This window comes from Acanthochromis polyacanthus, chromosome 8, assembly GCF_021347895.1.
Source record: "Acanthochromis polyacanthus isolate Apoly-LR-REF ecotype Palm Island chromosome 8, KAUST_Apoly_ChrSc, whole genome shotgun sequence".
NCBI classification, from domain to species: Eukaryota; Metazoa; Chordata; class Actinopteri; family Pomacentridae; genus Acanthochromis; species Acanthochromis polyacanthus.
This window is the reverse complement of record NC_067120.1, coordinates 27,185,373-27,199,078: the sequence shown is the minus strand read 5'-3', so window position 1 is coordinate 27,199,078 and position 13,706 is coordinate 27,185,373. Positions and strand designations below refer to the sequence as shown.

The 13,706-nt window shown below is 37.4% G+C and overlaps 1 protein-coding gene across 3 annotated transcripts in view; it reads right to left on the bottom strand.

The window, feature by feature from the left end:
- LOC110971900 (hyaluronidase-4) overlaps positions 1 to 13,706 on the bottom strand; it is a 62,874-nt gene that overhangs the window by 36,313 nt on the left and 12,855 nt on the right. Inside the window, exon 2 of one of the 3 annotated variants that reach the window (XM_051951568.1) lies at positions 4,797 to 9,098. The exons of the other annotated variants lie outside the window; for them this stretch is intronic. Coding sequence (XP_051807528.1) covers positions 4,964 to 6,664 — 1,701 coding nt within the window. The 5' untranslated portion in view covers positions 6,665 to 9,098 and the 3' untranslated portion in view covers positions 4,797 to 4,963. Of the gene's footprint in view, positions 1 to 4,796; positions 9,099 to 13,706 lie in introns of those variants that run through there. 3 annotated transcript variants of the gene reach the window in all.

The window sequence follows — 13,706 nt, the reverse complement described above, 5'->3', positions numbered from 1 at the left end:
TAGTAAGACGAATGGAGTCAAGCATTGTGTGTTGTGTGCTTGCTTCCACTTGAAAAAGTAGAGCGTTGAAATATTTTAAGCTTATCTTCAGCTTGATGTTGTTGAAGCAGTCGTTGAACAGGCTGAAGCCATACTACTTTATCAGAGTGAAACTAGACCATTCCAAGACCAATGTTAAAAAACAGATGAAATTGTTTGCACCCATTCCTACTATTATTCTCAACCAAGAACAGCCAGCCTGTTGAGATCATGGTGCTCTAGGATGTAGCTTTGGCAAATTTATCATAAATACTGTATAATCAAAGAAGAGTGCTTAGTGTGCTGTTTTACTGGAGCTGAAGCAAGCATATAATGAAGAAGTGACAAGACAGCTATGACCTACCTAAATGAAGTTCCACTCATGCTGTTTATTTTTTAGCTGGCTTCAATTGAGTAAAAGGATACCCTGGTGTTACCTTATTTAAAGAACTATTTCATGAAAGGCTGAAAATCTGATGTACTGTTAATAGGCTGGCCTATATTTGTAAGAACTTAAAAATTAAATTGAGTAAGTGATAAGATGCTAACACACCTGACAAAGGTCAGAAACAACACCAGATTGCTAACGTCAGCTAACTGAGTTCAAGCTTGCTAAGTTACAGAGCTTGCTTTGCCAATTTTAGCAGACTGAGCAGGTGAAACAGACCTAATGAAATAGGCTATTATTTATATTGTCAACTGTTTAATAATCATGCAGACAAAACAATACTGGACACTGACAGTTTTTGGAGATAAAAATAACTTTACCTCTTTGGTTGAAGTCCACATGGACTGCTTGGAATGATGAAGAAGCTGTGCTGTCCAAAGTCAGGTTCAGGAATATCGTCACATCTTGTCACTCAAAAATGACATGCTGTGGATGACTATTTAACAGTATTTCACATTTATTATAAAAAACAGTAAGATACTGTTGTAAATTCACCGTAAATTTACAGAAATTTGTTACAGTGTACATCACTGCAGTCATACAGTTCTACAGTAAACAGTTAAACTCAACTAGTGTCTCGTGTGCTCTCTGACAAGAACCCTCCAGTGGTCAGTTAGGCTGTAAATCAGCATCAGGGGTCTCAATCCTCAACAACACATTTACAGATTTTTTTTTCTCCAGTGCACAGAGAAAGAAAAAACTCACACATCACATACATTTAACCAATGCACTCACCGTTTGTGCTCCATCACTTGAAATTTGATTGAGCATATTGTGTATGTTTTTTTTTAAAATTCTAAAGATAAAGACAAAGAAAAACAAGTTACAAGTTCAGTCATTTTAGGGACCAAATGTCCTCTTTCAGCATTGCCTACCTCATTTCATTAACACTATATATAAGTTTGGACACACCCTTTCATTTAATGTTTTTTATTTATTTGGGTTATTTTCTTCATTGTCGATTAATATCTTGCACTGATGGAGATGCTCTAAATCTCACTGTACTTGTGTATAGCGACAATAAAAGGCATTCTATTCTATTCTATTCTATTCTATTCTAATACTGAAGATTAACACTTCTTTTGTGCTGCAGGAGGAGGTGCTGCAGAGAGCCAATGTCACCACATTGAGTCTGGCTGCAGGTGTTGTCACCATGGATATGAGACGAGCCCCTTGTGTGGTTGAACACCTCAAGGCTGGCTCTTGTTTCACCAGCTACATTACTCCTGTTGAGGTGCACTATGGAGGCTTCAAAATATTAGGCATCAGGTGGGACAATGGCCAGGTAACAACTGAATACTACAGCCAGCTGACGAGTGTTTGAGTAGTGATTTTGTGTGGTAGGAAAATGATTAGTCCAAAAAATGTTTGGTTTTTTTTGTTCAGCAAAAAATGTATATCCAGTATTTTGTTCCCTGCTTCCCTGCTCCACATGGTGCAAAAAAAGGGAGTTAATTTTTCTGTGATCCATATACCAGGGACATCCAGGGTATCCATACCAGGGTATCCCATTTGTATTACTGTCGACAAATTTTGACTTTAAAGCAGCATCATAGCAGGTCCCTCCTTGAAAATGAGTTAAGTATGCTTCTGACGAGTAAAACAGAAAAGTCCTGTATCACAGTGAATATGGAGTGGAATTTTTCTTTGGCACTGTCATTATACACTTAGATGGAACCATTTGTGTATAGTACAGTCATTTTACAGATAGCCAAATGGACAGAATATGCGAGTAAAAAATCCAAATTAATTTAAGCCCCTTTCCTTGTTTTGTTTGCAGCCTACATGAGGCGTTGCACGACGATGGAAAACTGGAAACCAGTAGAAGAGGCCAAGCTTAAAAAGGCACGCATAAATAAATGCTGTCAGAGGTCAGTAAAGTGACTGGCCAGTATGCCCCTTGTTTACTAGTCCTATTTTTTACCATTGTTCGACATGTTTTTAAACCAGTGGTTCTGAACTGGTAGGTCAAGACTCAAATGTGTGTTGCAGGGGCATTTTCGATGGGTTGTAAATTCAACAATCTTGTAAATTTTGTTCCTTTTTTCAAAGTTGAAACTTGATTTTGTAACTGTCTTTTCAAAAATTGTGACATTTGTGATTGCTGTCATTGTTACAGTTCACTTTTCATTTTGTTGTATTAAATAAATGGGGCTGCAGTTTGCTCTCAATTGGTTTTTATTTCTTCCATTTTAATCCTTCCATTTTAATCTCAATTTTGTTTTACCTTTATCCCAAAGTCATTATCACATTATCTCAGTTTTTCTAAAGATGCGATGATGAGATCTCATCTATGACTTACATTTGTCCTACACGTCTCAAAAGCTCTGTCTCACATTATCTCATTTTTGCTCCTAAGTGGGGTTTAGGAGTACAAGTTGAGATTCAAATGATCTTAAGAAGAAAGAAAATTGAGATCTCTCTTACCACTCCTTAGTGCTCCTCATGGCGTTGTAGAAGCAATAAGCAAGACATGAATGAGATCATAAAGATACAATGATGAGATCTCATCTGGGTCATTCCAGGTGAAATGACTAGATATTCCTTGGGGGTGTTGCTGCACCATTTTCAAATTAGTCCTAAATTTGCATTCCATTAGATAGTCACAAAAGTACTTTCTATGCAAAATTGTAGGCCTGTAGCTCAAATAGTTTCTGAGTTGTGGGGGTCTGAAATTTTCAGAATTTGGCCTATAAAAAGCCTCGCCAGTGTTTTTTGCATTTTTAGGTGGTTATTTCTCAGCCTCTAGACATACCAGAGAGCTGTGAGTTGGTAAACAAGGCCTCTGCATGTAGCTAGTGCCCCGCAAACATCCCCAGGTGTTTCCTTACACTCTGCAGGCCATGGGGGCTTGCTAAAAATGCTAAAAATTAAGAGATACCTACTCACTGATACTGTAAAATTCAACATTATTGTTATTATTTTTAATCAACCATAAACTACTACCGAGTTCCCTGAATTTAAGTTAGTACGTGTAATTTGTATGTGTATGTTATAATTATATTTATACATTGCAAATGGTTGTCAACATGTTATTACACTCTTTGAAGGTAGTCACCTTTAACAACTAACATTTCAAAAAGATGGTTGTTTATGGTTGATTAAAAATGACAACAATAATGTTGAATTTTACAGTATCAGTGCAGTGGGATTAAACATGTTAAATTTAACTGTATGCCATGCCAATGCCATGTTACAAGCAAAAGAACCTATACCTAAGTTATAACTTAGGTATACCTAAGTTATACCATTACACTTTTTGAAGGTAGTCACCTTTAACAACTAACATTTCAAAAAGAGCAAAACATACATAATACTACCATTGGAATGACTACTAATACTTGTATCCCAATTTAAAGGACTGAAAAGCAAAAAACGATTTTGACATTACCCATGCCATTTTGAGTAAGAATATCTCAGTAACTACAAATATAACCCTGCTGCTTTTTTGTACAGTGAGAGAAGACAGATGGAACTGTCTTGTAGAAAAATTTGGGGTCTCTGGTACCTGTCCCACACTGAGATTTTTGCCACCAACAATAGCCAATTAAAAATCTCGTCCAACTTTGGGAGCTCATATTTTCCAAACTGAGGTACCTAGAAAGCTCCGGTTTGCTAAGTTATCACACAAGTTTGTGTAGAATGGAACCCAGGGGTGTTAGAACACTTCTTTGCAGTATTTCTAGTACTTTTAAGGTCCCAAACCCCACTCGTGAGTAGGTATCTCTTAATTTTTAGCATTTTTAGCAAGCCCCCATGACCTGCAGAGTGTAGGGAAACACCTGAGGATGTTTGTGAGGCACTAGCTACATGCAGAGGCCTTGTTTACCAACTCACAGCTCTCTGGTATGTCTAGAGGCTGAGAAATAGCCACCTAAAAATGCAAAAAACGCTGGCAAGGCTTTTTATAGGCCAAAATCTGAAAATTTCAGACCCCCACAACTCAGAGACTATTTGAGCTACAGGCCTACAATTTTGCATAGAAAGTACTTTTGTGACTATCTAATGGCATGCAAATTTAGGACTAATTTGAAAATGATGCGACAATCACCATCTGGTGAAACCACACGGAATGACCCATCTGTAACTTACATTTCTCCTACAAGTTTCAAAAACTCAGTCTCACATTATCTCAATTTTGCTCCTAAGGGGGTTTTAGGAGCAATAAATCAGATTGAGATGATCTCAAAAAGATCTTCAATTGAGATCTTCTTGCTGTCTCGAGAGTTCAAGAAAAGACTATCTTCAGCAAGAAAATTTTCCTCTGGGGACACCACCTCCAGCAGCATACCAGATACAGCCCCCAGTGTGGAGGGCCCCCCTGATTAGAAAACCCTTGTGCAGTTATGTTAGCACATGAATTAAAGTGTGAGTTTTCATGGAAAACAAAATTGCCTGGGTGACCCCAAACTTTTGAATGGTAGTGTACCATGAGGCCCCACCTTAGATCTCAACCCCAAGGTTGAGAAATGTTGGCATCTGATCTCATGCAGCATTTCACCAAGCTGACAGACTGACAGAATGAACAGCAGAGATAGATGATTTAATCTGGAGATATTCCAGGTACTGATTACTCCTGATGCCGTACTCCTGGACCAGGTGTGAAAATGAAACCAATTCATTATTGTGGAAGATGTGTTGTAGATGCGTGATTCCCTTGTCTGACCATGAGTGGAGGTGGAGAGGTTTTTTGTTGCTGAGAAAGTCAGGGTTGTTCCAGATTGGAGTGAGTTTACATAGTGCAAGAGAAGAGTTTGTGATTTTGTGAAATTCCCACCAGGCTGTCAGGGCTGATGATATTGTTATTGATTTAAAACAAGGATGGCGTTTGATAGATGGGCTAATGAATGGTAAGTCTGAGAGGGGAATATTATCAGATAATGTTTGTTCAATGTCTATCCATGTGTAGTCTGAATGTATGGGGTTGATCCATTTTAATATGTACTGTAGCTGATTTGCAATAAAGTACTGGTGAAAATTTGGCGCAGCTAATCCTCCTTGTGTTTTCGGTTTCTGTAGGGTTGAAAGTTTAATTCTGGGTGTCTTGTTTTTCCAGTAGTATTTATTGATAGCAGAGTCTAGAGATTTGAACCAGGAATGGGTGGGTTTCAGTGGGATCATTGAGAAAAGGTAATTTATTTTGGGTAGTATGGTCATTTTTATTGATGCTATTCTGCCAGTTAGTGAGAGTGGTAAGTTTACCCAGCGGAGGAGAGTGTCAGTTATTGTTTTAAGTAAAGGTGTATAATTGAGACTCAACAGCTCTGACAACCTGGGCGAAATGTGAATACCTAAATACGTGATGTGACCAGTGCATAAGGGAATAGGTGGTGCGTGGGCTGCCACATCCCAGCTGCTATTCTGGAGGGGGAGGATTGATGATTTATGCCAATTTATGGAATAATCTGATAATTTTGAGTATTTACCTATAGTACTGATTGTTTCCTGTAGTGAAGAGTGTGGCTTCGTTAGAAAAAGTAATACGTCGTCTGCATATAAACTGATTTTGTGATGGTAGTTTGCTGTTTTAAATCCATAGATACTGGTGTTTTGTCTGATGGCTGCAGCTAGGGGTTCTATGAAGATAGTGAATAATGAAGGGGAGAGTGGACATCCTTGCCTAGTCCCCCGGTGAAGTGTGAATGGTTGTGATGTTAGTCCATTTGTGACAACTGTGGCTAAAGGTGCAGTGTAAAGAATTTTAATCCAATTAATAAATGATTCCCCAAAGCCAAACTTTTGCATTGTGAGAATGAGAAATGACCAGTTAACCTTATCAAATGCTTTTTCTGCATCTAGTGTGACAATGATGGATGGTGTATGTTGTTGTGATGAATGTACCATTAGGTTAAAGAGTCTGCGGGTATTGGTTGATGAATGTCTGCCTTTTATGAAACCGGTCTGATCGGGGTGAATTATGAATGGGAGGATTTTTTCTATTCTATGAGAAAGTGTTTTTGTGATGATTTTTAAGTCAACGTTTAGGAGCGAGATAGGACGGTAGCTGGTTGGCAGTAGTGGGTCTTTGTTTGGTTTAAGGAGGAGTGAAATTGTAGCTGAGTTCATATTTGATGGAAGTTTTAACTGCTTTTTTATGTCGGCTATTACTCTTTGGAATAGTGGGGATAAAATTGACCAGAAGTGTTTGTAGAACTCAGCAGGGAAGCCATCAGGTCCTGGGGATTTATTATTAGGCATGAGGCGTAGTGCTGATGAGAGTTCTTCAGGAGTTATTGGGGCTTCTAAAATTGAAATGTGGTCTTGGTTGAGTTGTGGTAGGTTTATGTTGTTTAAAAATGAGGTGACTTCTTCTTGGTCCGGATTATTTTCTGATGAATATAAGTTTGTATAAAAGTCCTTAAATACTGTGTTAATTTCTTCAGGTGAGCTTGTTGGCTTCCCTGCTGAGCTCTGGATGGTGGAAATAGTTGTTTTTTCTTTATTTTGCTGAATTTGATTTGCTAGGTATTTGCCTGATTTATTGTTGTGATAGAAATGTTCTTGTCTGAGTCTTTGTATTAGAAATAGAGTCTTTTTATTCACGATTTCATTCAATTTAAGTTTACATTTTGTAAGTTCAGTGCATGATTCTTCTGTTGGGTTGTTGGTAATAATGTCCTCTAAGTGTTTAATTTTTTGTTCCAGTTCAGTTTCTTGTTGCTGTTCTTCCTTTTTTTGTGTACTGCGTATGAAATGATTATGCCTCTTAGTACTGCTTTACCTGTTTCCCATATGATAGATGGAGTTAACTTTGGGGAATCATTTATTTCTAGGAAGGACGTCCACTCTTTTCTAATAAGGATGTCAAATTGTGGATCATTGAGGAGGGATGCATTGAAGCGCCATCTGGTGTTGGGTCTGTGTGGGACGGTTTTATTCCATGTAAATGTTACTGGGGCATGATCACTAATGGTGATGGGGTGGATTTTTGATTCTGAAATATTAGGTATAATTGAATTACTGGTGAGGAATAAATCAATACGTGAAAATGATTGGTGAACCGGGGAGAAAAATGAATATTGTCTTGTTGATGGATGTTGAAGCCTCCAACTATCGCCAAGTCCCATGTCGGTCATAAATTGTTTGATAGCATCAGAGGATTGACAGATTCGTTTGGCTGTGTTATTGCTGCGGTCTATAGATGGGTCAATGACTGTGTTAAAGTCACCTCCTATTATGATCGGACAGTTGAAGTTATTTGAGATGGATGAGAAAAAGTTGTGAAAAAAAGAAGGCTCATCAGAATTTGGTCCGTAAATATTACTGATTGTGATAGGGTTATTGTTGACTGATATATTAATTATAATGAAACGTCCTTCTGTGTCTGTAATGGTAGAGTTGTGAACAAATGAGACCCTATTGCTGATCAGGATAGAAACCCTTCTCTGTTTGCTATTGTAGGTTGAAGAGAAAACATGAGAGAATTGTGGTGATTTTAGTTTGTTCTGATCGGAGTCAGTTAGATGAGTTTCTTGTAGTAGACAGATATCTGCTTGTAGTTTGTGAAGATGATTAAGTATTTTCAATCTTTTAGCTTGAGAACCAATTCCCCTTATGTTCCATGTTAGGAATTTTAGAGGTGCCATTTAGAAATATATAAAATTAATAACAGGTGAATACAAGCTGTACACATAAACCACAAACACAAAACACCAAACACAAAGCGCACATTGCAACAAAAATACATAAACGGTGTGAACAGACATTTCAGAGAAAAAAAAAAAACAGCTAAAAGAAGTTTGGGGAGAGTCCAGTGCTGATCAGGGCACATTTGGAGGTAGCCAAGAGACAATAGTGCAGTGATGGATAATAGTTCTATAAGTGTGGGTGTCAGGCAGATAAGATGAGGAAGATATGGGGGGTCGCATGAGGGGGGTTAGAAAAGCCAGGGTGTTTTGTCCTTATCGCGGTATAACTGTCCATCTATGTAGTTTGTCCATGGAGATCACAGCTTTTTTTCCTTGCTGAATCATATATTTCCGGATGGGATGGAGTTGTTTACGGCGGAGCATGATTTCTTTTGGAAATTGATCATTGAGTCCATAGTCCGTTCCTTTGAGCTGTCTGCCTTGCTGCTGTACCTGTTGTTTCTGCTTGAAATGTTCGAATTTTGCAATTATTGGACGCGGACGGCTGTTGGTGGCGTTTTTTTGACCCATACGGTGAACTCGGTGGAATGTAATGTTTTTAACGGTGTCGGGTGGAAGTTTAAGCTGCTGAATCATGAAGTCCTTAACGGTGTTTTCCGGGTCGTCTGAGGGCTGTTCTGGGATGCCAGTGAAAACAAGGTTGTCACGCATGCTACGCGTCTGTAAATCTAGAATTGTTTCTTTCATGTTTCTATTGTCTGTGGTAATAGAGTTGAGCTGGGTGGTGAGGGTGTTGACAGATTGTTTCAGTGATTTGTTTTCGGAGATGAGGGTGTCGATCTGTTCCTGACTGTATTCGAGGCTCTGACGGAGAGATTGGAATTCACGGTGGAGCACTTCGATGAGAGCGATTCTATTGTCCAGTCCGGTGAGTTTTTGTTCAATGGATAATAAAATGTCGCTTACCTCTGTACAGCAGGGTGGTTTGGGGGGTGAATCGCTGTTAGAAAGAGGAGATTCACGGGCCCGTTTCTTTTCATTACCTGTGGTGGAGGTGGGAGGAGGGGAGGGAGTGTTTGGCAGGTTGTCATTCATAACGCAGTGTCTGATAAAGCAATCATCGATGTAATCCTCTAATAAATCCAGGTTGCGTGGCTTGATTGTCCGTTTTGTGTACGCGGTGGAGTTTACGGAGAGAGGAAAAAAAGGGTAGAAGAAGTAAAGTTCCAAAACAGAGGGGAAAAAGTTTTGTATCGCGTCTAGCAGCAGGTTGCTGCCATCTTGTGTCTCGCACTGTCTCGCGGGAATTCGAGTCACACCAGCATCAGCATCCAGATTAAATCATCTATCCACGCCAAATGTAAGATTGCAAACATCAACCTGCATCTCCCACCACTCATCTCAAAATTTGTTAGTATAACATCAAGAAAAAAACTTCTATCTAAATCATACCAAATCATATACGAGTCAGATACTACCATAAAACTACCAATTACAAAATGGGAAACGGATCTATCAATTACTCCTGATGCCGACTTCTGGAACCAAATCATTCAAAATATTTATTCAATGTCACGAAATGCCAACCTTCAATTAATCCAATACAAAATACTTCACGGAACACACCTCACGGGACAGAAAATGTTTAAAATGGGATTCACCTCAGAAATTTGTATTCACTGCACTCAAAAATCACCAGACACCTACCTTCACGCCTTCTGGCACTGCACTCCAATCCAACACTTCTGGAACGAGGTTACAAAATCACTTTCCACCATGATGGGCTGCCACATCCCCATGTCCCCCTCACTCTGTTTACTTGGTGATGTGTCAGTCATAAACCTCAACAAATCCAACAGCAAACTACTCCTCACAGCCCTAACTATCGCCAAGAAAACCATCCTCATCAACTGGAAAAGTAGGAGCAAAACAAACACCACACACTGGAAAAACTTACTCATAGACCACACCACCTTGGAACATTCACCCATACACACCCATACCTCAGCCGTAGAACCCCTCTCTGTTTGGACCCCTCTTCTCAACCACCTTCACTCTTGAATTTTCTTATCATTTACTATTACCATCATTTTCACTATCATGTGTTTAATATTATGATATCAACCACCTGAGAGCCAATTCCCCTGATCCTCCAAATGTCATACCCCATTTCGAACCTCTGATTTTGTTGCTTTTACATCCATTTCATCACTTCTGCCTCAATATTATTATGAACTTAGTATTATTATCACATACATAGGCTATATAGGGTATATTATCGATTTATTTAGTTATTCATTTACTTCTACTCATCCACTTATTCAAGTATTCATTAAAAATTAGAAATGCCACTCTATGTTATTATTACTTTATAATTTATATTCTTAATGGGATGCACTGTAAAGGGATTTTTATTTATGTTTTACATCTAATTTAATTAATATACAATAGATATATTATGCATAAATAACATATACTATTTGAGTTAATCCACTTATTGTTTAATTAGGTTGGTTTAAATTGGATTCTTTATGTTATTATTATTATTATTAACACTATTACTACTAATTTGCTACTTCCTATGTGTATGCATATATGCTTGTGTGTGTAGGTGTATGTATATATATATAATTTCTATAATTTACATTGTTTGATATAATATTAATGTGTATGTATATGTGTATATATATATATGTGTATGTATATATATATATATATATATATATATATATATTTAGATTGGTAATACTACCATATGTTATTATTATCACATAAACCATATATATAAAATATATAGGGTATATTATTTATTTATTTATGTATCTATTTATGTATTTATTTACGTATTATTCATGTATCTGTTTATTTTTGTTTATTCACTTATTCATTTATTTATTTTCAATTTAAGATTAGTATTACCACTATAGGCTATAATTACTTTATAGCTTATATTCTTAGTGGGATGTTTATTATATTGAACTCTTGTGGTTTTTTTTTTTTTTTTTCATTTTCACTACCATTTTCACTATCACTCTCTCTTTAACCTAAATAGATTATTTATGTATAAATATTTACCATCTATTTGAGTTCATCCTTTTGTTATTATTATTATTATTTTCTTTACTGGATTATTATTATTTTATTAACTATTATTGTTCTATTATAAATGATAATATTATGAGAACAACTAGTAGATATAATTATGTGTTGTGGTGATGAGACGATGACCTGAGCATGGGGGTACGTGTGTGGGGGGTGGACTGGGGGGCTGGGGTTTCGCGGGCGGTGGCAGTGCGCCCGGCCCCCCCGGTTGGTATGTCGGTGTCCTTGGTGGGACTGGTTGGATGGGGGGCGGGGGGGTGGCTCACGCCCCCACCCATGCCTAAAGGGAAAGAAATTATTTAAAAAAAAAAATAATTATTATTATTATTATTAAAAAAATAGATATAAATAAATAAATAAATAAATAATTGAAAAAATATTAATAATAATAATAATAATAATAATAATAAAATTAAATAAATAATTGTAGCCTTTCTCAGACAACAAACTTTCTCCCCAGGGAGGTGAAACTGGCAGAATGGGGGAACGTTGAGGGGGCGGGCTCTCACTCGCCTCCCTGCCCCACCTATTCTTGTTAGGGGCCAGAGCGTGCCACCGCGGGCTGGTGCGCGGGGTCATTTGCTCGCCCCCTGGTTCCCTGATTTACCCCCTCGCCCACCACTCATTGCTCGGTCGTTGTTTTCTTATTACAACATATATAGTATTGTTATATATTATTATTAATAGTATATTCAAATAAATTATATTATATACTATCAGTTTGTCTCTTCACTAGACCTTATTGTATTATATTCACCGTTGATGTTATCACTATTACTATTATTATGGTTGATATCTTATTATTATTTTATTCTTCTTAGTATTATATCATAGCATTATTTTTAAAATTATATTATAGGTTGTGCATCGCCCCTCACTCCTCACTGCTTGTTCGTCAATTTTTATTCTTTATCTTTATTTGTTTTTTTTATTTTTCTATTTTTTTTAAAAATTATTATTATTTTTTGTGTTAGCTTTTTCTTGTTCCCTTCTCCCTCCCCGCCAGTCTACATTATTACTCGTGGTCATTTAACTTACATCGAATCACTGAAACACAATTGCCACTTATTGACAAATGCAGGTTTTTTGTTTTTGTTTTGTTTTGTTTGTTTGTTTGTTTTCTGTGCTGGATCTGTTTGTTTGAATTTGTCTACTTCTATCTCTTTTTTTTAATATTTCCATTCATTGTATCTTCACTGTCTACATCACTGTTGTTGTTATTGTTTGTCACACGGTTTCACAATAAAAAATAATTTAAAAAAAAAAGAAAAAAGAAAAAAAAGAATGAACAGCAGAGACAGGGTTTTAATGGCATTGTGAAATGTTTCAGTCCATCTGCAGATCTCTCCTGAACTTCATTTGCCCTTCTGACTGTTTTTATATTGTTCAGTGAGTTTATGAAAGTCACATTTTAATGATGTCAACAGTTGCTCTGACCTGACCTCCGTCTTTTCATGCACAACTTCTGCCATGTAAATAAATGCCTCTTCTATGGTTCTTTCTGTCCTTGAGCACAATAGTGGATCATGCAAGCTTTAGCATTTCATTTTATACATGCTTTTTTTTTACACACATAGGCATGTGTGAATCTGTGAAAACATCGTTGATGTATTCAATGCTGACATTCTGCTCAACCACTTAATGTGAAAAACAAAATCATGATTTATTCTGCAACTGTTTCAGTTTTATGTACAGTCCCCGGGGATTTCTAAGAGTCAATAGATGGCAATACAATAGATACAATGCTAAATTTTGGGTAAATCTCTCTAAGCAGACAATTTCCATTCAGTGAATGTGAATATTTGACTGTGAATTTGTACTACTTCAGATAAAGGGTCATCGTACCTTCTAGTAGCATTCATGACATTTCCAGAGCTGGAATGATTTGTTCAATGATTAATTCAAGCACATGGCTACAGATAGAGACAAACAATCACATTCACACCTACAGCCAATTTCGAATGATCAGTTAACCTCAGCCTGTTTTTGGACTGTTCGAGGAAGCCGGAGTATGGAGGGAAAACCTATGTACGCACAGGGAGAACATTGAAACTCCATGCAGAAAGATCCTGGGAAGGCTGCAACGCAAACTGGGGATCCTGTAGCTGAAATGCAACACTGCATAATGGCAGATTGTTGTTTTTTTTTTGATTGACTAATCAGTTAATCAACCAGTACTCGTCAGATTTTAATGTATAATTTCTGCCAATGTGCTTATTTACCTTCTCTTGGTTCTTTTCATTAGAAAAGTCTTATAAGACTTTCACATTGTAACTTCCATGAGTTCAAACATTAGATTTTTATCTCATCCTGATCATTGCTGTCCTCTGAGACATAAATAGTTCTTGGTTAATTTCCATGGCACCCAAGGGTCAGAGGTCACTGAGAGGAAGTCAGTTGACACCCAGGGATTGGAGCGAGGACTTGAGCTGGACAGACCACAGCTTTGCTGCCCACATCTAGTCCTCTGACCAGAGCTGAAGCCTCAGGCCATAATGACAGGCCTCACTGCCAAATATCTCAGTGCAGATCGCTGTTTGCTGTGTCTC